Source organism: Schistocerca cancellata, chromosome 10, assembly GCF_023864275.1.
Source record: "Schistocerca cancellata isolate TAMUIC-IGC-003103 chromosome 10, iqSchCanc2.1, whole genome shotgun sequence".
Lineage (NCBI taxonomy): Eukaryota > Metazoa > Arthropoda > Insecta > Orthoptera > Acrididae > Schistocerca > Schistocerca cancellata.
The window spans coordinates 112,137,812-112,161,297 of record NC_064635.1 but is presented as its reverse complement, the minus strand read 5'-3'; the positions used below and the strand labels follow the sequence as shown (position 1 = coordinate 112,161,297).

Sequence of the window (23,486 nt, the reverse complement as noted above, 5' to 3'; positions counted from 1 at the left end):
ATGTGTGTGATGTCCTTAGGTTAGTTAGGTTTAAGTAGTTCTAAGCTCTGGGGGACTGATGACCACAGATGTTAAGTCCCATAGTGCTCAGAGCCATTTTTTAACTCCAACAAACTGGAGCAGCTACATAAGAAAACGAATTTTAGAGTATTTTCTCCACTGGGCAAAGAATCTGCTGACTATGCAGTGTTCGTATTCTTCCAATACATCCTGTATGGGCAGCAGGGAATGCCTACTCATGTCTGTGTAAGGTATTCAGTGTAGTCAGTCGTGACGGAAACTTAAACTGATGACGACCGTCTTAAAAGTCAGTACTTTATCTTGTCGGACAAATATTAATTAAGTACTTAGAACAAACGCTGTGGTCGCTTTTGAGGGCTATAGATTGTACAGAAATAGTAACAGATGAGTATGTCGTCCTCCACCACTGACATAAGTGATGGTAGTGAAGTGGTGTGCAGGCGTCAATCGATTGTATGGAGTCGGCACGGTAACGACAACTTGAAGTGATGCAAAAGGAGCTGTCGTGTTTAGTGGTGCCCTATGACAATACCGAGAATGAATTTGCTCGACTGGTCGGTGTATCAACACAGACTGTCCAAGGCGTCCAGAAGAATGGTGTACCAGTTGCAGCAGCATAACACGGGGTATGAACAGTGGTCGTAGGAAGATCCTAGCTGACAGGGACTGGAGGCGAATGCCATGCGTTGTCAATAACAGCCCGAGAGGAGTCGCTCCTACACGACGCTGTCGAACCACATCCCGAGCGAACATTGCGGAGACAAGTGGACAAAGTTTCGAGTGCGTTATACACTACTGTCCATTAAAATTGCTTCACCACAAAGATGACGTGCTACAGACGCGAAATTCAACGGACAGGAAGAAGATGTTGTGATATGCAAATGATTAGCTTTTCAGAGCATTCACACAAGGTTAGCGCCGGTGGCGACACCTACAACGTGCTGACATACGAAAATTTTCCAACCGATTTCTCATAGACAAACAGCAGTTGACCGGCGTTGCCTGGTGATACGTTGTTGTGATGCCTCGTGTAAGCAGGAGAAATGCGCACCATCACGTTTCGAATTGTAGCCTATCGCGATTGCGGTTTATCGGTTCGCGCCATTGGTGCTTGCGTTGGTAGAGATACAATGACTGTTAGCAGAATATGGAATCGGTGGGTCCAGGAGGGTAATACGGAACCCCGTGCTGGATCCCAACGGCCTCGTATCACTAGCAATCGAGATGGCAGGCATCTTATCCGCATGGTTGTAACAGATCGTGCAGCCACGTCTCGATCCGTGAGTCAACAGATGGGGACGTTTGCAAGACAACAAGCATCTGCACGAACAGTTCGACGACGTTTGCAGCAGCATGAACTATCAGCTCGGAGACCATGGCTGCGGTTACCCTTGACGCTGTATCACAGATAGGAGCGCCAGCGATTGTGTACTCAACGACGAACCTGGGTGCACTAATTGCAAAACGTCATTTTTTCGGAAGAATCCACGTTATGTTTACAGAATCACGATGGTCGCCTCCGTGTTTGGCGACATCGCGGTGAACGCACACTGGAAGCGTGTATTCGTCATCGCCATACTGGGTTATCACCCGGCCTGATGGTAGGGTGTACCATTGATTACACGTCTCGGTCACCACTTGTCCGCATTGACGGCACTTTGAACAGTGGACGTTACTTTTCAGATGTGTTACGAACCGTGGTTCTACCCTTCATTCGATTCCTGCGAAACTCCATATTCCAGCAGCATAACGCACGACCGCATGTTCCAGTTCCTGTACGGGCATTTCTGGATGCAGAAAACGTTCGACTGCTGTCCTGGCCAGCTCATTCTCCAGATCTCTAACCAGTTGAAAACGTCTAGTCAATGGTGGCTGACCAACTGCCTCATCACAATACGCCAGTCACTATTCTTGATGTACTGTGGTATCGTGTTGAAGTCACATGGGCAGCTGTACCTGTACACGCCATCCAAGCTCAAAAAAAAAAAAAAAAAAAAAAAAAAAGAAATGGTTCAAATGGCTCTGAGCACTATAGGACTTAACTTCTGAGGTCATCAGTCCCGTAGAACTTAGAACTACTTAAACCTAACTAACCTAAGGACATCACACACATCCATGCCCGTGGCAGGATTTGAATCTGCGACCGTAGTGGTCACGCGGTTCCAGACTGAAGCGCCTAGAAAGGTATGGCCACACCGGCCGGCTCCATCCAAGCTCTGTTCGACTCAATGGCCAGGCGTATGAAGGCCGTTTTTACGGCCAGAGGTGGTTGTTCTGGGTACTGATTTCTCAGAATCTATGAACCCAAATTGCGTGAAAATGTAATCACATGTCAGATATTTCTCCGATGAATACCCGTTTATCATCTGCATTTCTTCGTGATGTAGCAATTTTAATGGCCAGTAGTGTATCACAAATGGGCATTCATCACAGCGTCATACAAAGCTGCGCGTTTTCGATGGGTCAAAAAACAAGGAAAGTGGTCAGTAAGTGACTGCAGGCGTGTAGCGTGGTACGACGGGTCACGTGTTTGCCTTTTAAGTTCAGACAGCCCAATGGGGAATTTAACTTGCAGTGTGTGTGGAGAGTGCAGTTCACGCTCAAGGAGGTACTGAGACTTTTCGGAGGTGCTTTTCATACCTGGTTTTGGGTGCAATCATTTAGATTACTATGAACATGTACCAGGAAACGTGGGGCATTCAATAATTCATGCAACACATTTTTTTACCATAAAGCAGGTTGGTTTCATTCAGAAATCCAATACCTTATATTATTCTCCATTCTTTTAGCTACAATACCCCAGTTTTCAAAATAATCTCCGATCAATTAGACAGCCTTAATGAGAGAGGGTGTATGTCCGTGTGGTACGGCTCTACTGGTCGACGTCGAAGCCAACGTCTTGCTGCATCTATAACCTCCCAATCATCCATGTACTCCTTCCACACAGATGGTCGTTGCATGCTCTTTATCGTCTTCTGTTGTTGTTGTTGTGGTCTTCAGTCCTGAGACTGGTTTGATACAGCTCTCCATGCTACTCTACCCTGTGCAAGCTTCTTCATCTCCCAGTACCTACTGCAACCTACATCCTTCTGAATCTTCTTGGTGTATTCATCTATTTGGCTCCCTCTGCGACTTTTACCCTCCACGCTGCCCTCCAATACTAAATTGGTGATCCCTTGATGCCTTAGAACATGTCCTACCAACCGATCCCTTCTTCTAGTCTAGTTGTGCCACAAACTTCTCTTCTCCCCAATCCTATTTAACACCTCCTCATTAGTTATGTGATCTACCCATCTAATCTACAACATTCTTCTGTAGCACCTCATTTCGAAAGCTTCTATTCTCTTCTTGTCCCAACTATTTATCGTCCATGTTTCGCTTCCGTACATGGCTACACTACATACAAATACTTTCAGAAACGACTTCCTAACACTTAAATCAATACTCGATGTTAACAAATTTCTCTTCTTCAGAAACGCTTTCATTCCCATTGTCAGACTGCATTTTATATCCTCTCTACTCCGACCATCATCAGTTATTTTGCTCCTCAAATAGGAAAACTCCTTTACTACTTTAAGTGTCTCATTTCCTAATCTAATACCCTCAACATCACCCGACTTAATTCGACTACATTCCATTATCCTTGTTTTGCTTTTGTTGATGTTCATCTTATATCCTCCCTTCAAGACACCATCCATTCCGTTGCTCTTCCAAGTCCTTTGCTGTCCCTGACAGATTTACAATGTCGTCGGCGAACCTCAAAGTTTTTATTTCTTCTCCATGGCTTTTAATACCTACTCCGAATTTTTCTTTTGTTTCCTTCACTGCTTACTCAATATACAGATTGAATAACATCGGGGAGAGGCTACAACCCTGTCTCGCTCCCTTCCCAACCACTGCATCCCTTTCATGATCCCCTCAACTCTTATAACTGCCATTTGGTTTCTATACAAATTGTAAATAGCCTTTCGCCCCCTATATTTTACCCCTGCAACCTTCAGAATTTGAAAGAGAGTATTCCAATCAACTTTGTCAAAAGTTTTCTCTAAGTCTACAAATGCTAGAAACGTAGGTTTCCTTTTCTTTAATCTAGCTTCTAAGATAAGTCGTAGGGTCAGTATTGCCTCACGTGTTCCAATATTTCTACGGAATCCAAACTGATCTTCCCCAAGGTCGGCTTCTACTAGTTTTTCCATTCGTCTGTTAAGAATTCGCGTTAGTATTTTGCAGCCGTGACTTATTAAACTGATAGTTCGGTGATTTTCACATCTGTCAATACCTGCTTTCTTTGGGATTGGGATTATTATATTCTTCTTGAAGTCTGAGGGTATTTCGCCTGTATCATACATCTTGCTCACCAGATGGTAGTGTTTTGTCAGGACTGGATCTCCCAAGGCTGCCAGTAATTCTAATGGAATGTTGTCTACTCTGGGGGCCTTGTTTCGCCTCAGTGGTTCTCTTGTCTCCAAAGGTCTCTTTAATTTTCCTGTAGGCAGTATCTATCTTACCCCTAGTGAGATAAGCCTCTTCATCCTTACATTTATCCTCTAGCCATCCCTGCTTAGCCATTTTGCACTTCCTGTCGATCTTATTTTTGAGACGTTTGTATTATTTTTTGCCTGCTTCATTTACTGCATTTTTATATTTTTTCCATTCATCAATTAAATTCAATTTATCTTCTGTTACCCAAGGACTTCTACTAGCCCTCGTCTTTTTACCTACATGATCCTCTGCTGCTTTCACTACTTCATCCGTCCACAGCTCGTGGTCGTGCGGTAGCGTTCTCGCTTCCCGCGCCCGGGTTCCCGGGTTCGATTCCCGGTGGGGTCAGGGATATTCTCTGCCTCGTGATGACTGGTTGTTGTGTGATGTCCTTAGGTTAGTTAGGTTTAAGTAGTTCTAAGTTCTAGGGGACTGATGACCATAGATGTTAAGTCCCATAGTGCTCAGAGCCATTTGAACCATTTGAACTACTTCATCCCTCGAAGCTACCCATTCTTCTTCTACTGTATTTCTTTCCCCCATTCCTGCCATTTGTTCCCTTATGCTCTCCCTGAAACTCTGTACCACCTCTGGTTCTTTCAGTTTATCCAGGTCCCATCTCCTTAAATTGCCACCTTTCTGCAGTTTCTTCAGTTTTAATCTATAGTTCATAACCAATAGATTGTGATCAGAGCTCACATCTGCCCCTGGAAATGTCTTACAATTTAAAACCTGGTTCCTAAATCTCTGTCTTACCATTATATAATCTATCTGATACCTTTTAGTATCTCCAGGGTTCTTCCATGTATACAACCTTCTTTCATGATTCTTGAACCAAGTGTTAGCTATGATTAAGTTATGCTCTGCACAACATTCCATCAGGTGGCTTCCTCTTTCATTTCTTACCCCTAATCCATATTCACCTACTACGTTTCCTTCTCTCCTTTTCCTACTACCGAATTCCAGTCACCCATGACTATTAAATTTTCGTCTCCCTTCACTATCTGAATAATTTCTTTTATTTCATCATACATTTCTTCAATTTCTTTGTCATCTGCAGAGCTAGTTGGCATATAAACTTGTACTACTGTAGTAGGCGTGAGCTTCGTGACTATCTTGGCCACAATAATGCGTTCACTATGCTGTTTGTAGTAGCTTACCCGCATCCCTATTTTTTTATTCATTATTAAACATACTCCTGCATTACCTCTATTTGACTTTGTATTTACAACCCTGTATTCGCCGGACCAAAAGTCTTGTTCCTCCTGCCACCGAACTTCACCAATTCCCACTATATCTAACTTTAAACTATGCATTTCCCTTTTTAAATTTTCTAATGTACCTTCCCGGTTAAGGCATCTGACGTTCCACGCTCCGATCCGTAGAACGCCAGTTTTCTTTCTCCTGATAACGACGTCCTCTTCAGTAGTCCCCGCCCGGAGATCCGAATGGGGGACTATTTTACCTCCGGAATATTTTACCCAAGAGGACGCCATCATCTTTTAACCATACAGTAAAGCTGCATGCCCTCGGGAAAAATTACGGCTGTAATTTTCCCTTGCTTTCAACCGTTCGCAGTACCAGCACAGCAAGGCTGCTTTGGTTAGTGTTACAAGGCGAGATCAGTCAATCATCCAGACTGTTGCCCCTGCAACTACTGGAAAAGGCTGCTGCCCCTCTTCAGGAACCACACGTTTGTCTGGCCTCTCAACATATACCCCTCCGTTGTGGTTGCACCTACGGTACGGCTATCTGTATCGCAGAGGCACGCAAGCCTCCCCACCAACGGCAAGGTCCGTGGTTCATGGGGGGCAGCTACAAAACCCGCGGGCACACACTTTTGCTTGCCTCAACTGGTGGACTTGATTGTCAGTAGCACCAACAGTTGAGCAGCGACGTGTTTGATGGTGATCCACGAAACACACGAATGAGACTGTCCACACGTTCCAACATTGCAGGAGTCACAGGCTGCACGCGGGAATTCGGACAGGTTTCCGCAACCTTGTTGCGATGATGACAGATTCTTGGCCCAGTGACTCACCGTGCTTTTGTTCACCGCCAAGTCTCCCTACACATTCTGCATGCGCCTATTAATGTTTGTGTTGTTCCGGTTTTCTGCCAAAATCTGTACTCAATGACATTTCTGTGTTTGGAACGTACATACGCTACAGGCAAACATTTTGTAGGCTAAGTACAGCGCTACCTTTATGAAAGTACAGAGGCTTAAGTGGGAATATTCCACTACGTTCGGCAATGGAAGCCGGCCGAGAAAAATATGTTTTGTACGACTTATTGAACGCCACTAGTAGTTATTTTAGCTTTCTAGGTCATCAAATGACGCCCTACTTTGTACATCTTCATGATGAGCCAGCTGTGGACTTTCTCGTCATCCAAAGTGGCATCATCCCTGATCACACTACAGCTCTGATGCGTTCCCCATCTGACGAACACTCACACACCAAAGCGCACTTCGAGTGGGCAGCTAAACCAACCCATACAAACCCAGTGGAAGTATTAAAATTTTCCATAAAACATGTCAGTCATCGATTTAGCATCTCGGCGGAGTCTGACCACCATTGAGTGACTTCAGCCGGATATGGCGTACGGGAATAAACTTGTGAGTTCTCTTTCCAGCTCAATTTAGGACATTATCAACGGCAAGGGCAGTGTTGGATGGGGAGTGATTTCTCCGGATGTGAGTAATAATTTTTTCTGGATGTGCTTTCTTCTACTTGGCAGGTCTAGCAGCTACGACGACGAGCTGGTGTGGGGCTACACGTGGCTCTACAAGGCCACCAACGACCAGACGTACCTGCAGCGGGTGTACGCCCTCATCCAGGAGTTCAACCTGCAGTTCGTCAGCTCCCTCAGCTGGGACCAGAAGACCATCGGAACCTTCGTAAGTGAACTGACTCGCTTGTACATAATTTACGCTCGCAGCAACGCAGTAAAACTAACAATTTTAGCGGAATTTGCCATGAAGTGATTATATAGAGAACAAGCATGATGTACGTAATTCTTATTTAATTGTCTTGATCCAACAACATTTTCAATAGTATTACGGGTTTCGCCTATGCAGTAACCGTCTTCAGGCTCGACAGTAAACGTTCAAGAAAGTACATTACTACACTCCTGGAAATTGAAATAAGAACACCGTGAATTCATTGTCCCAGGAAGGGGAAACTTTATTGACACATTCCTGGGGTCAGATACACACTGACAGAACCACAGGCACATAGACACAGGCAACAGAGCATGCACAATGTCGGCACTAGTACAGTGTATATCCACCTTTCGCAGCAATGCAGGCTGCTATTCTCCCATGGAGACGATCGTAGAGATGCTGGATGTAGTCCTGTGGAACGGCTTGCCATGCCATTTCCACCTGGCGCCTCAGTTGGACCAGCGTTCGTGCTGGACGTGCAGACCGCGTGAGACGACGCTTCATCCAGTCCCAAACATGCTCAATGGGGGACAGATCCGGAGATCTTGCTGGCCAGGGTAGTTGACTTACACCTTCTAGAGCACGTTGGGTGGCACGGGATACATGCGGACGTGCATTGTCCTGTTGGAACAGCAAGTTCCCTTGCCGGTCTAGGAATGGTAGAACGATGGGTTCGATGACGGTTTGGATGTACCGTGCACTATTCAGTGTCCCCTCGACGATCACCAGTGGTGTACGGCCAGTGTAGGAGATCGCTCCCCACACCATGATGCCGGGTGTCGGCCCTGTGTGCCTCGGTCGTATGCAGTCCTGATTGTGGCGCTCCCCTGCACGGCGCCAAACACGCATACGACCATCATTGGCACCAAGGCAGAAGCGACTCTCATCGCTGAAGACGACACGTCTCCATTCGTCCCTCCATTCACGCCTGTCGCGACACCACTGGAGGCGGGCTGCACGATGTTGGGGCGTGAGCGGAAGACGGCCTAACGGTGTGCGGGACCGTAGCCCAGCTTCATGGAGACGGTTGCGAATGGTCCTCGCCGATACCCCAGGAGCAACAGTGTCCCTAATTTGCTGGGAAGTGGCGGTGCGGTCCCCTACGGCACTGCGTAGGATCCTACGGTCTTGGCGTGCATCCGTGCGTCGCTGCGGTCCGGTCCCAGGTCGACGGGCACGTGCACCTTCCGCCGACCACTGGCGACAACATCGATGTACTGTGGAGACCTCACGCCCCACGTGTTGAGCAATTCGGCGGTACGTCCACCCGGCCTCCCGCATGCCCACTATACGCCCTCGCTCAAAGTCCGTCAACTGCACATACGGTTCACGTCCACGCTGTCGCGGCATGCTACCAGTGTTAAAGACTGCGATGGAGCTCCGTATGCCACGGCAAACTGGCTGACACTGACGGCGGCGGTGCACAAATGCTGCGCAGCTAGCGCCATTCGACGGCCAACACCGCGGTTCCTGGTGTGTCCGCTGTGCCGTGCGTCTGATCATTGCTTGTACAGCCCTCTCGCAGTTTCCGGAGCAAGTATGGTGGGTCTGACACACCGGTGTCAATGTGTTCTTTTTCCCATTTCCAGGAGTGTATATTAAGAGATGAGAACCAAATGACAGAAGTTATACAAAACACAATAAACCTCTCGTTTTGCAGCACCACAACAACTTATAATATGAAAAAATAGCACGAATCAAAACTGCCACGCATGCTTCAACCAGTTAAATATAGCATGCAAAGCAATGCCAGACGTCGCTGATGCTTGCATAACGTACAAAAATATGTGTACAAAATAATTAAAAGGAAATCCCTTTGAGGCAGCTCTTTAAAATATTGTCAGTTGTATATAAGGAAGCAAGATTTCTAAAAAAAATGTTTGGTCATATGAAAAATGTATTCGTTTTCTGACAGTTCAGACTCGTCTGAATTTCACAAAATGTTCAAAAACTAAACATACATTGCAGAGATAATTATAAAATTAAATACATTTTGAGGGCTCTAAAATCATTATTATAAAGAAAGATGACGGATAAGGCTTCGACTACAAGCATATTATCATATTTCTCATAATCTAGTTTTAAAAACTTGAGGCTGTGGCAAATCGCGTCACCAATTGTCATCACACTGGCAGTAGGTTGTCGGCAAAATGGTGCCTTTATGTAAGTGGGTCGGGCAGGTCCATGATTGAGACATATTCTCAGATTATTGTTTGCTTGATTTTCTGGAATTTGCAAGCCGTGGCTGTAAACCAGCATCGATTTTACCTTTTCTACTTGTACTTTCCTTTCATTGTTTGTGCCACGATTGAATTGCTTGTTTTATTTTCGGTAAGTAGTAAGTGTACACTACTTTTCTCTCTACCTGTCTTCCTCTGCTGGTTGCATCTCTCGCCAGTCGCTTTACTTTTGCCACTTAATTTTATGCCAGAATGAGATTTAATCCATATCAGTTCCGTAATTTCACCAATTTTATTTGCTTGAAGATTGTGACATATTAGGTGAGGATCTATATACGATGACGTTTGTTCCAGTTTTTGTAACTGATTTCAGAAGGCTTGATGAGAAGGAGATTATGCTTATTTTGGCAGTTTTGAAGTTTCTACATGATATCTGGGTATTTGCCAGGCGCCAGGATTTCCTGACGAATGCGATGTAGCCGAGTGTCCAAATCTAGACACTGTGGCAGATTAGTTACACCGAAAATATTTTATAAAAGGTTGTGTTTGATTGCAGTTTTTTAAGGTTCTCGAGTACGATCAAATGAACTATACGGATTGCGATGGTTATCATTCTAGGCAGTCAGTAAAGACACTATGGTGGATGATGACGAATCAAACATTCAGGCGCTGTGGGGGTTGGCAAACATATCAATCTGAAATAAATAAGTCTGTTTCGGAAACTATCAAATGTCACGAAGCGAAATACGTGGTGGGATGGTTCTTGAAGTACAGTAAGAAGACCTACATATTATTTAAATCTGACCCCTTGCAATGTCAGGAAAAGGCGACAGTGGATTATTTGTATAATGTACACCTGGCTATCCACTACAGGCAGGTTTCATAAGAAGCCCTACCCACCTTCCCCACCTTGCAGGAACGCCTGGTTCTAACAATACTACAGATCATGACATGTGTTTTCACTTCCCTAGCGTCACTGACTTGGTTTACTTACCTCGCGTCTTCTAAAGTTGTTTCGCAGATCTCATACCGACTGGCTTGCTCTCCATATAGTCGCAGAATACGAAGTGGAAACAACAAACTGTGCTAAATTGAAGTGGCAGTATGTGAGACAATACAGTACTACTAAATTAAGCTATAAAAATGTGAGGTGCCACTTGAATTTTATTCGTTGAAGTGATGCGGTCATAAAGAAGCGTCAAGTAAAAGCCTGATTACGTCCATTGATTAAATCAAATTCCGCGGAAGCTAACTATGTTCAGAGCACCGGAACAAGACGCAATATAATGATTCACGGTATTACAAGATGTTGAAAACTTCACCAAGGCACTGTTCAGCACAACAAATGATTCTCGCTCATTATACTATATCCTCCAAATCTTCTAGTGAGTTGTTAGACAAATCGCTTTCCGAGGTACTGTTAACTGCAAAAAAAATTATCGGCATCGGACTGCACTTCACCGTCCCGGCACTTGTTTCCTCGCTTGTACTCGGTAGAAGACTCATAGATACACTCCTGGAAATGGAAAAAAGAACACATTGACACCGGTGTGTCAGACCCACCATACTTGCTCCGGACACTGCGAGAGGGCTGTACAAGCAATGATCAGACGCACGGCACAGCGGACACACCAGGAACCGCGGTGTTGGCCGTCGAATGGCGCTAGCTGCGCAGCATTTGTGCACCGCCGCCGTCAGTGTCAGCCAGTTTGCCGTGGCATACGGAGCTCCATCGCAGTCTTTAACACTGGTAGCATGCCGCGACAGCGTGGACGTGAACCGTATGTGCAGTTGACGGACTTTGAGCGAGGGCGTATAGTGGGCATGCGGGAGGCCGGGTGGACGTACCGCCGAATTGCTCAACACGTGGGGCGTGAGGTCTCCACAGTACATCGATGTTGTCGCCAGTGGTCGGCGGAAGGTGCACGTGCCCGTCGACCTGGGACCGGACCGCAGCGACGCACGGATGCACGCTAAGACCGTAGGATCCTACGCAGTGCTGTAGGGGACCGCACCGCCACTTCCCAGCAAATTAGGGACACTGTTGCTCCTGGGGTATCGGCGAGGACCATTCGCAACCGTCTCCACGAAGCTGGGCTACGGTCCCGCACACCGTTAGGCCGTCTTCCGCTCACGCCCCAACATCGTGCAGCCCGCCTCCAGTGGTGTCGCGACAGGCGTGAATGGAGGGACGAATGGAGACGTGTCGTCTTCAGCGATGAGAGTCGCTTCTGCCTTGGTGCCAATGATGGTCGTATGCGTGTTTGGCGCCGTGCAGGTGAGCGCGACAATCAGGACTGCATACGACCGAGGCACACAGGGCCAACACCCGGCATCATGGTGTGGGGAGCGATCTCCTACACTGGCCGTACACCACTGGTGATCGTCGAGGGGCCACTGAATAGTGCACGGTACATCCAAACCGTCATCGAACCCATCGTTCTACCATTCCTAGACCGGCAAGGGAACTTGCTGTTCCAACAGGACAATGCACGTCCGCATGTATCCCGTGCCACCCAACGTGCTCTAGAAGGTGTAAGTCAACTACACTGGCCAGCAAGATCTCCGGATCTGTCCCCCATTGAGCATGTTTGGGACTGGATGAAGCGTCGTCTCACGCGGTCTGCACGTCCAGCACGAACGCTGGTCCAACTGAGGCGCCAGGTGGAAATGGCATGGCAAGCCGTTCCACAGGACTACATCCAGCATCTCTACGATCGTCTCCATGGGAGAATAGCAGCCTGCATTGCTGCGAAAGGTGGATATACACTGTACTAGTGCCGACATTGTGCATGCTCTGTTGCCTGTGTCTATGTGCCTGTGGTTCTGTCAGTGTGATCATGTGATGTATCTGACCCCAGGAATGTGTCAATAAAGTTTCCCCTTCCTGGGACAATGAATTCACGGTGTTCTTATTTCAATTTCCGGGAGTGTAGTTACAGTAAAAGTTTGGCGCCTGCTTATTCAGTGCGCGTTTCTGATTGGTCCATCGTCTTCCACCAACAACGACTGAGTAAAAATGTTCTTCTCATTTACGTTTTTACTTTGCCTAATGACTTTGTGAAGTTATTACTAACAATCAGCCAGTGCAGCTAATGTTGACGGTATGTTATAAGGAGCTTAGCAGTATTCAAATAATAAATATTGACTAACAACATTGTACTGCTTCGCCTCACGCTCAGTATGTGTGATTCCTAGCTGTCTGTGCGGTTCTCGAGCACGACACAGTCGCCGCTAGCAGGCGAGTTCCGACGCTGTGAAAGCATCTGCCCCACAATTCCATCCACGTTGCTCTCTCCGTACCTTGCTACTACTAAATGTTGTTGTCCGATAGATAGCAAGTAAAAAGAAAATAAAATTTAGGAGAAAAATGTGGCAGAAACACCATTACTTTTTATTATTCAAGTTGACTGTACCACACCCCGCCAGATCCATTCAGAACAAGATTCAAATGACTCGATTTTTGCCAGTAATTGCTACAGCTGCAAGTGAAAAAGTTAGTGATGTATGCCGTGAAGAATAGCTCGGGAAACAGCACAAAGAGATAGAGGGAAGAGCCAAAGAAACTGGTACAACTGCCTAATATCGCGTAGGGGCGCCGCGAACACCCACAAGTGCCGCAGCACTACGTGGCATGGACTCAACTACTGTGTGAAGTAGTGTCGGAGGGAACTCATACAATGAATCCTGGAGGGCATTCATAAATACGACGGCGTGGAGACCTCTTCTGAATAGCACGTTGCAAGGCATCTGAGATATGCTTAACAATGTTCACGTCTGGGAAGTTTGGTGCCCATCGGAAGTGTTCCTGGAGCCACTCTGTCGCAATTGTGGACGTGTGGTCTGTCGCATCTTCCTGCATGAATTGCCCAAGTCCGTCGGAATGCACAAAGGGCACAAAGGGTGCAGGTGATCAGACAAGATCATTACGTACGTGTCAACTGTCACAGTCGTATCTAGACGCATCAGAGGTCCCATGCAACTCCAAATCCACACTCTTACAGAGTCTCCACCAGCTTGATCAGTCGCCTGCTGACCTGCATGGCCCATGAATTCATGAGGTTGTCTCCATACCTGTGCTTGTCCATCCGTTCGATACTTCACTACTGGCCATTAAAATTGCTACACCACGAAGATGACGTGCTACACACGCGAAATTTAACCGACAGGAAGAAGATGCTGTGATATCCAAATGATTAGCTTTTCAGAGCATTCACACAAGGCTGGCGCCGGTGGCGACACCTACAACGTGCTGACAAGAGGGAATTTTCCAACCGATTTCTCATACACAAACTGCAGTTGACCGGCGTTGCCTGGTGAAACGTTGTTGTGATGCCTCGTGTAAGGAGGAGACATGCGTACTATCACATTTCCGACTTTGATAAAGGTCGGATTGTAGCCTATCGCGATTGCGGTTTATCGTATCGCGACATTGCTGCTCGCGTTGGTCGAGATCCAATGCCTGTTAGCAGAATATGGAATCGGTGGGTCCTGGAGGGTAATACGGAACGCCGTGCGGCATCCCAACGGCCTCGTATCACTAGCGGTCGAGATGACAGGCATCTTATCCGCATGGCTGTAACGGATTGTGCAGCCTGTCTCGATCCCTGAGTGAACAGATGGGGACGTTTCCAAGACAACAACCATCTGCACGAACAGTTAGACGACGTTTGCAGCAGCATGGTCTATCAGCTCGGAGACCAAGGTTGCGGTTACCCTTGACGCTGCATCACAGACAGGAGCACCTGCGATGGTGTACTCAATGACGAACCTGGGTGCACGAATGGCAAAACGTCATTTTTTCGGATGAATCGAGGTTCTGTTTACAGCATCATGATGGTCGCATCCGTGTTTGGCGACATCGCGGTGAACGCACATTGGAAGCGTGTATTCGTCGTCGCAATACTGGCGTATCACCCGGCGTGATGGTATGGGGTGCCATTGGTTACACGTCTCAGTCACGTCTTGTTCGCACTGACGGCACTTTGAACAGTGGACGTTACATTTCGAATGTGTTACAACTCGTGGCTCTACCCTTCATTCGATCCCTGTGACACCCTACATTTCAGTAGGATAATACACGACCGCATGTTGCAGGTCCTGTACGGACCTTTCTGGATACAGAAAATGTTCGACTGCTGCCCTTGCCAGCACATTCTCCAGATCTCTCACCGATTGAAAACGTCTTGTCAATGGTGGCCGAGCAAGTGGCTCGTCACAATACGCCAGTCACTACTCTTGATGAACTGTGGTATCGTGTTGAAGCTGCATGGGCAGCTGTACCTGATACGCCATCCAAGCTCTGTCTGACTCAATGCCGAGGCGTATCAAGGCCGTTATTACGGCCAGAGGTGGTTGTTCTGGGTACTGATTTCTCGGGATCTATGCACCCAAATTGCATTAAAATGTAATCACATGCCAGTTCTAGCATAATATGTTTGTCCAATGAATACCCGTTTATCATATGCATTTCCTCTTGGTGTAGCAATTGTAATGGCCAGTAGTGTAATTGGATCGAGACAACATGTTTGCAGTAGGTGCTGACGTGCCCTGGCGAAGCGTAAAGCTTGGTATCTACATCTACATCGTGCGGGAAAATCCTCACATTTTCGCTGCCTCTAAGGTGCTGTGTCCCATGGCTCGTGTGCCGACTATAACACCACGTTCAAACTCACTTAAATGTTAATAACCTAATATTGTAGCAGCAGTAACCGCTCTAACAACTGCGCCAGACGCTTGTTGTCTTACTTAGACGTTGCCGACTGTAGCGCCGTATTCTGCCTGTTTACATACTTCTGTATTTGAATATGCATACCTATACCTGTATCTTTGGCGTTTCCGTGTAATTCACCAATACAGCAGCACCCTGTGCGCCGTATCTGCACGGGCAGATCTTGAGTAGAGTCAGTACAATGCACTGGTCAAGCTGTAAGGCGGTTAAATGTATTGAGTTCTCCCACAGAGTAGGAGTAAGTTGCTGTCATAGAGTGATGACTTTGCAGGCTCTGCTGGCCGACATGACGGGGAACCAGGAGTACAAGACGCAGCTGGAGTACCACTGCTGGCACATGGCCAAGGAGCAGCAGCGCACGCCCAAAGGACTGCTCGTCATCGGTGACTGGGGCAACATGAGGCTCGTCGCCAACGTGCTCTTCACCTGCCTGCAGGTGAGTTCCGTCTGCGACCACCTGCCCAGGAGGACGCGTTTTTTGCTCAGAAGCCTACAAGAGGTCCGGTGGGGAAATTAATAATACTCCAGCGATACAAGATCTTTAGAGATAGAAGAATTCGTTGATATCCTCTTTACAGTGACCACTCACACTGTCCTGAGCATTAACGAAAAATATTAGAAACATAATAGGACCCAAGATTGATCCTTGTGGTACACCTTGTCTACTTACTTGATGTTGATGTTCATTGTGCTCTATTAGTATTTACATTACTCATGTATTTATATAGTTACCACATGTATCCACCATTGCAAAATGAGACCTATTTACAGCTTCTATACCATTACATCATTTTCTCCTGATATATCGTTAATTGACCACCAAAATTCTTGTATATCAAACTTGCGTCCTCAGCATCCTTTTTTATGCATCGGAAACATGGACTACCTATGCCAAACAAGAACGTCGCCTTGATGCTTTCCACATGCGGTGCCTGAGATCCACCCTCGGAGTAACGTGGGAGGACCGAGTGACCAACGGAGCAGTGCTATCTAAAACTAACTGCAACAGTATTTCAGCTATCTTGAGGCAGAGACGAGTCCGCTGGCTGGGACATGTCCACCGTATGGATCCTGACGTGAGGTGATGCTTGGAGAGATCTCTCTAGATAAAGAACCTGTAGGACGTCCTCTATTGAGGTTCAAGGACTCCTGTGAACGAGATAAGGAGAGCTTTTGAATCGACACAAACAAATGGGATGCACAGGATAGCATGAGACCAGAGTTGCGTGATGATATATCATCTGGAATGTCGAAGCATGATGAAGGCTTGTTAGACAGATTAGGGCAGAAAAAGCTTCGCAATGCTACCGCTGCTCCTGCCTCAGCATCCAGATACACTTGTGACAATTGCGGCAAGAGATGCCGTGCTGCCATTAGCTTGACAAGTCATATGAAAAAATGCATCCCATAAACACACAAACACTGCATATATTTGTTTAAAAGTCCATAACTTGCAAACTAATTGACGGAGTTGTTAATTTTTGGTGAAATTGTAGCTTAAAGTCCAACTTAAAGATATCACTGTAGGTGTTCGAAATGGTCACCATTAACATCCACACACAAACGATGCCGCCGAACTGCAGCACGAACCACTGACTGCAACGTGTTCAGTTGGATATTTGCACATGAATGTACGATGGATCTCGAAGTTCATCCAATTTCCGTGGCTTTTGTCGATAAACGACGTCCATTAGTGTTCCTCACAGGTAAAAGTCCAGAGGAGTTAGGTCTGGGGAACGTGGTGGACACTCCACAGCACCTCTACGGCCTATCCATCTTCGTGGTAGATTTTCGTCGAGATACCCCCTAACAGATTTTGGTAGTAGGCTGGGGCACCATCTTATTGAAAGTAAACTCTTCCGTCTCCATGCAAGTCTCGGATGACAGGTACAATGGATGTCTGAAGCTTCTGAACTCACCAGTAACTATGCCGTCAAAGAAGAATGGCTCAATCAAGCCCCGGTAAGCCAACCCACAACACACATTTACTCATGGCAAATTCACGCCTTTGTCTACATGGACGTTCGGATTTTCGGCGGCCCAGTAGATGTACTTGTGACGATTTACTGTACCACTGAGTTTGAACTGTGCCTCATCAGACCACACAATCATCTCTGCAAACTCCTCATCGTTGCGCACCATGTTGGTAAATCACTCGCAGTACTCCATTCTACGATCTGGGTCGTCCTTGTTCATTGCGTGTAGCAACCGTGGTATGTTGCACTTCCACTTTGCTATCTTCAAAACACTCAAAGATGTCGTTTAATGACAAAAGCCATGCACATTGGATGAACTTCGAGAATCCATCGTACATTCATGTGCAAAATCCAACTGAACACGTTGTAGTCAGTAGTTCGTGTTGCAGTTCAGCGGCATCGTTTGTGTGTGGATGTTAATGGCCACCATTTCGAACGCCTACAGCGATATCTTTAAGTTGAACTTTAAGCTACACTTTGACCAAAAATGAGACAACTCCATCAATTAGTTTGCAAGTTATGAACTTTTAAACAGTGGATACATTTTTTTGGACTCCTCTGTATTTTCGGACATGCTGTAGGAATTACGCAGTTTTTATGTACTGATTCCCTTGTTTATCTAATAATAATTCATCAGGTTTGAACCATCTATTCATATTTTCTAACATAAGCCACCTTTCCGGTAAGAGGACAATAGATTATGTGTTGGCACAGTGTTTCTCTCTCTCCATTCTCTTATCGTCATCATCAATGCCACAAACATGACACTACTCTACACACACACACACGCACACACACACACACACACACACACACACACACACACACACACACGCACACGACCTGTGAACATGCACGTGGAATAGTCACCTTCTAGGCAGTGTTATCTAAGTTCAGACTAGCTGCTTCACCCCATCCATTCTGTCTTTACTAATACCATGAGTGACACAAATATGACACTACAGACTCTCACGTACACGTTGCGATCACGCACACGATACAGTCATGGTCGAGACGATGTAGACCAAATCCTAGGACGCGGTTTCTCCGTATCCCTACTGTAACCACCATTATTATCAATGTCACAAATAGGAGGCCACATTAAACTTGACAAAGAAACATTGTGGTCAAACAGAGGACGCAGATGGTTTTGGGACTCCTGAAACTCAGTCTAAACAAGTGGTGTAAACAAGTACATTCTTACAAGAGACCAGGAGTCACAGAAGTAAATAGATGAGATTAAGAGGCCTGATACTTGCATTATCTATAAAATTTTGGTCTTATTATATCGTGTGTATCTGTAGTGCAGATTAGAAACTTGAGTCGACCCAAGGTAGGTCACAGTAGTAAACTATGTATGACTACTTGAAATGGTCATTCGTTGCGGTCAGTTGGTCCATATTTTAGTCAGGTATGTGAATGGACATTACAGATAGCTTTCAGTTACTGCCTGTAATACACACTATGTAGTTTTACAATTCCTCTTTGTCGGTAACTATATATTGGAGCACTGGTAATCCAACTATACCGTGACCCTAATCGCAGCGCAATTTCAATCTCCCCCTCAGGCTGCCAAGCTGAACATCAACGCAGACGTGAACAAGCAGATGGTCCAGGAGCAGATGGGCTACATCTTGGGAGACACTGGATACAGCTACGTGGTCGGATTCGGCAGCAACTACCCGCACAGCCCTCACCACCGTTCCTCGTGAGTACTGTACCACCACTTCTTACTTACTGGCAAAACTGAAGTCTCTACTCTTTCAGCACAACAGTCGAGGTTCATAGTAAAGCAATAATTTCACGGAGGGAATGCAATAAATTCCTGCTGGCGATGATGTCATTAGGACAGGAAAGCATCGTTGTTGCACCGTCGCAGGAAACTGTGGTAAGACTTGAGCGAAGTTGTCACTTTTTGTAATGGACCGCAGATCTCTTTATAAAGGTATGAATGTAACAGAACGCGTACCACGAAGTTAAATAACCTAATAGTATCTCGTCACAAGATTAGTGGGTAATTTCTTGACCATGTCATATTGTACAGGGTTGGCAAAATATGTTTTCTGAAAAGTAATTGTTTCGAATGTTTAAGGCAAAACTCTTGAAGATGTCTATTGACACATAGCCAACATGGGTTTAGAAAACATCGTTCCTGTGAAACACAACTAGCCCTTTATTCACATGAAGTGTTTAGTGCTATGGAAGGGATTTCAGATCGACTATGTATTTCTGGATTTCCGGAAGGCTTTTGACAGTGTACCACAAAATGGCTCTGAGCACTATGGGACTTAACTGCTGAGGTCACCAGTCCCCTAGAACTTAGAACTACTTAAACCTAACTAACCTAAGGACATCACACACATCCATGCCCGAGGCAGGATTCGAACCTGCGACCGTAGCGGTCGCGCTCTTCCAGACTGTAGCGCCTAGAACCACTCGGCCACCCCGGGCGGCACTGTACCACACAAGCGGCTTCTAGTGAAATTGCGTGCTTATGGAATATCGTCTTACAACCAGTTATGTGACTGGATTTGTGATTTCCTTTCAGAGAGGTCACACTTCGTAGTAATTGATGGAAAGTCATTGAGTAAAACAGAAGCGATTTCTAGCATTCCTCGAGGTAGTGTTACAGGCCGCTTGCTGTTCCTTATCTATATAAACTATTTGGGAGACAATCTGAGCAGCCGTCATAGGTTGTTTCCAGATGACGCTGTCGTTTATCGACTAATGAAGTAATCAAAATCAAAACAAATTGCAAAATATTTGGAAAAGATATCTGAATGGTGCGAAAATTGGCAGTTGACCCTAAATAACGAAAAGTGTGAGATCATCGACACGAGTGCCGAAAGGAATTCGTTAAACTTCGGTTACACGATAAATCAGTCTAATCTAAAAGTCGTAAATTCAACTAAATTCCAATTACGAACAACTTAAATAGGAAGGAACACATAGGAAATGTTGTGGGGAAGGCTAACCAAAGGCTGCGTTTTATTGGCAGGACGCTTAGAAAATGTAACAGATCTACGCTACACTTGTCCGTCCTCTTTTAGAATACTGCTGCGCGGTGTGGGATCCTTAACAGATAGGGCTGACGGAGTACATCGAGAAAGTTCAAAGAACGGTAGCACGTTTTCTATTATCGCGAAATATGGGAGAGAGTGTCATTGAAATGATACAGTATTTGGGCTGGATATCATTAAAATAAAGGCGTTTTTCGTTGGGACGGAATCTTCTCACGAAATTCCAATCACCAACTTTCTCTTCAAAATCCGAAATTTTTTTGTTGATACCCACCTACACATGAATAAATTATCACCACTATAAAATAAGGAAAATCAGAGCTCGTACGGAAAGATATAGGTGTTGGTTCGTTCCGCGTGCTATACGAGATTGGAATAACAGAGAATTGTGAAAGTGGTTCGATGAACCCTCTGCCAGGCACTTGAATGTGATTTGCAGGGTATGCATGTAGATGTAGATGAAGATCATTAAGTAAAATAACTTTTGTTGTATTTCTCTTCATGTTTAGATATTAATTTCTCACCGTAGCGACTGGCGACGAACATATTTCTCCCAATGAGAGACCAGTTTGTTGATACTGTCACTGCAGATTGTTTGTTGAGGGAGCGACAACTTCACATCTGTTTGCACTGTTTCATTACTGTTTAAATGAAGTCCTCAAAGGAGTTCTTGAAGTTCTGGAATCTGACGAAAACCGGAAAAGGTCAGGCCAGGAGTGTCTGGAGGATGATCGATGACAGTGAACCCAAGGTGTCCGATTGTTGCCGATGTCGCAGCGCTCATGTGTTGTCTGGCAACAATCGTAATTGGTACAGAGCTGCTCTACGAACACTCTTCCGAGTTTAATCTCTTCTGTTGGTCACCAAATTCCCCAGACATGAACATTATTGAGCATATCTGGGATGCCTTGCAACGTGCTGTTCAGAACAGATCTCCACTCCTTCGTACTCTTTCGTATTTATGGACACACTTGCAGTATTCATGTTGTCGGTTCCCTCCAGCACTACTTCAGATGTTAGTCGAGTCCATGCCACGTCTTGTTGCTGCACTTCAGTGTGCTCGCGGGGGCCCTACCCAATATTAGGCAGGCATATCAGTTTTGCTCAGTGTATATTAAGAAAAGAAAGTGGTAGCACAACCTGCTGAATTAAGATGGGACTACTAGACTATTACAATTAGGTATAAAGTGAAGAAAAAAAACTACAATTGCATTAATACCATAACTGAAACAATATAAAAAGGGACTGAAGTAATTGTCAATAGCGCACTAGTGATGATTACTCCCGGCCGTGGTGGGTGAGCGGTTCTAGGCGCTTCAGTCCGGAACTGTGTGACTGCTACGGTCGCAGGTTCGAATCCTGCCTAGGGCATGGATGTGTGTGATGTCCTTAGGTTAGTTATATTTAAGTAGTTCTGAGTTATAGGGGACTGATGACCTCAGATGTTGTCCCATAGTGCTCAGAGCCATTTGAACCATGTTTTTGGGTGATGAAACGGCTGGGCAACAACACGCTGTTATTCTAAAAAAACGCATACGTAGCAAGGAATAAGGCACATCACTCAGGACGAGCAAGAGGCATAGGATCTAATGATGGCACACGGTACTAGAACCGAGTGGGATTACCTCAGCTGCAGCGTAGAAGTGTTGCCAGATGTTGGCTATCAGACTTCTGAGAATTGTGATTGTGGCATCTAGCGAGCAACGAAGCCATATATTGATTCTCCGATGAACTGGTATTACGACTGCCTGATTTCTGTAGCACTCACTTAAACTGTATCCACGTGGATGGCTGGTTAAGCTTTAATCACCGAACCCTCTTGTGGCTATAATAGTTGACCACTGCTGCAGAGTGTGCCAACGCAAATTGCCATCAGCATCACAAGTTGCCATCACCATCTCTCAAGTTCCGCACGACGTAGTGTTAATCAGTAAACTGCAGGTCTCACTGACAAGAAACTGTTTGCAGGTCGTGCCCTGATGCGCCGGCGACGTGCGACTGGAACTTCTACAACTCGGCGGAACCGAATGCGCACGTGCTGTACGGCGCGCTGATGGGCGGACCGGACGCGAACGACGCGTTCACGGACACGCGTACCGCCTGGGCGCAGACCGAGCCCACGCTGGACTACAACGCCGGCTTCCAGGGCGTGCTCGCCGCCATGATCCAGCTCGGCCTCTAGGGCAGCCAACGCACTGCGCGCCGGGGTTGCCAACCTGAGGGCGCGCCAACAGCCTGCTCCCGCAATGTGGCTGCTGCTCCACTGTTACCAAACTATCTTCCACTTTCCATTTTGCATTGTGTAAGAAACAATTATATCACCTTTGCTTTACCTGTTCAAAACACGTCTGGCTGTAAATAAAGTGGTTTAGTTGCTAACAGAAAGAAACCTACTGCTGTAGTCACTGCTCCCGATGATCAACTGCACTGTGCAGCACGGCTGCCAACCTGACAAACGAGCGCCAGCCTACGCAGTAATCGTGCTGCCTCTCTGTTGCGACTGTTGTGCACCAGTTTATATTCTCTCAGTATTCTATATCGATTTCGCGACAAATCAATTACCCTTGGCTATTAAAAATGGTTGTCAAAAGACTTTGACTACAAGCGAAATAGGTTCGTTTTCAAGATAAAAATATCCATTACTGTTTTCAGTGCAGAAAGTAGTAATTCCACTACGCACCGGTGCTGACAGTCTGCGAATACACTCCAGCATTTTCGGAAATCGTGCTGCATCTACATTGTTTCTGCTATGTTACCAACTTACAATTTCCCAGTTTTGTACCTCGATTTTGCGAGAAACCTTTAGCTGTTAAAAAGGTGAATCAAAAGATCTTATTAAAAAAATGTCGTTTCTAACGCAAAAATATCTAGTACAGTAGTCACTGTTAAAAACCAAACTATTCAGTAAGCTAGTTTCATTTGGACGAATATTTCATTTCTCTACAACATTGATAATACGACTAAAGATAGGGCTCCTGCGTGAAGAAAGAAATAGTTCACGCCATCAGCGGACCTCTGAGTGAACTTACTCATTAAACGGGACAAAATTATGAAACCGTATGGCTTCCAGTGTGTGAGACATTTTGAGGAGTGAGAGCAAAGAAAGTGGTAACAATTTAGATAGGGTGACAC

The 23,486-nt window shown here is 45.9% G+C and overlaps 1 protein-coding gene across 1 annotated transcript in view; it reads left to right on the top strand.

Moving 5' to 3' along the window:
* LOC126106360 (uncharacterized) overlaps positions 1-22,743 on the top strand; it is a 43,993-nt gene extending 21,250 nt beyond the window's left edge. Inside the window, exons 5-8 of the mRNA XM_049912611.1 lie at positions 7,243-7,402; positions 15,630-15,794; positions 18,903-19,042; positions 22,323-22,743. Coding sequence (XP_049768568.1) covers positions 7,243-7,402; positions 15,630-15,794; positions 18,903-19,042; positions 22,323-22,536 — 679 coding nt within the window. The 3' untranslated portion in view covers positions 22,537-22,743. The remainder of the gene's footprint in view (positions 1-7,242; positions 7,403-15,629; positions 15,795-18,902; positions 19,043-22,322) is intronic.
* The last annotated feature ends 743 nt before the right edge of the window (positions 22,744-23,486 follow it).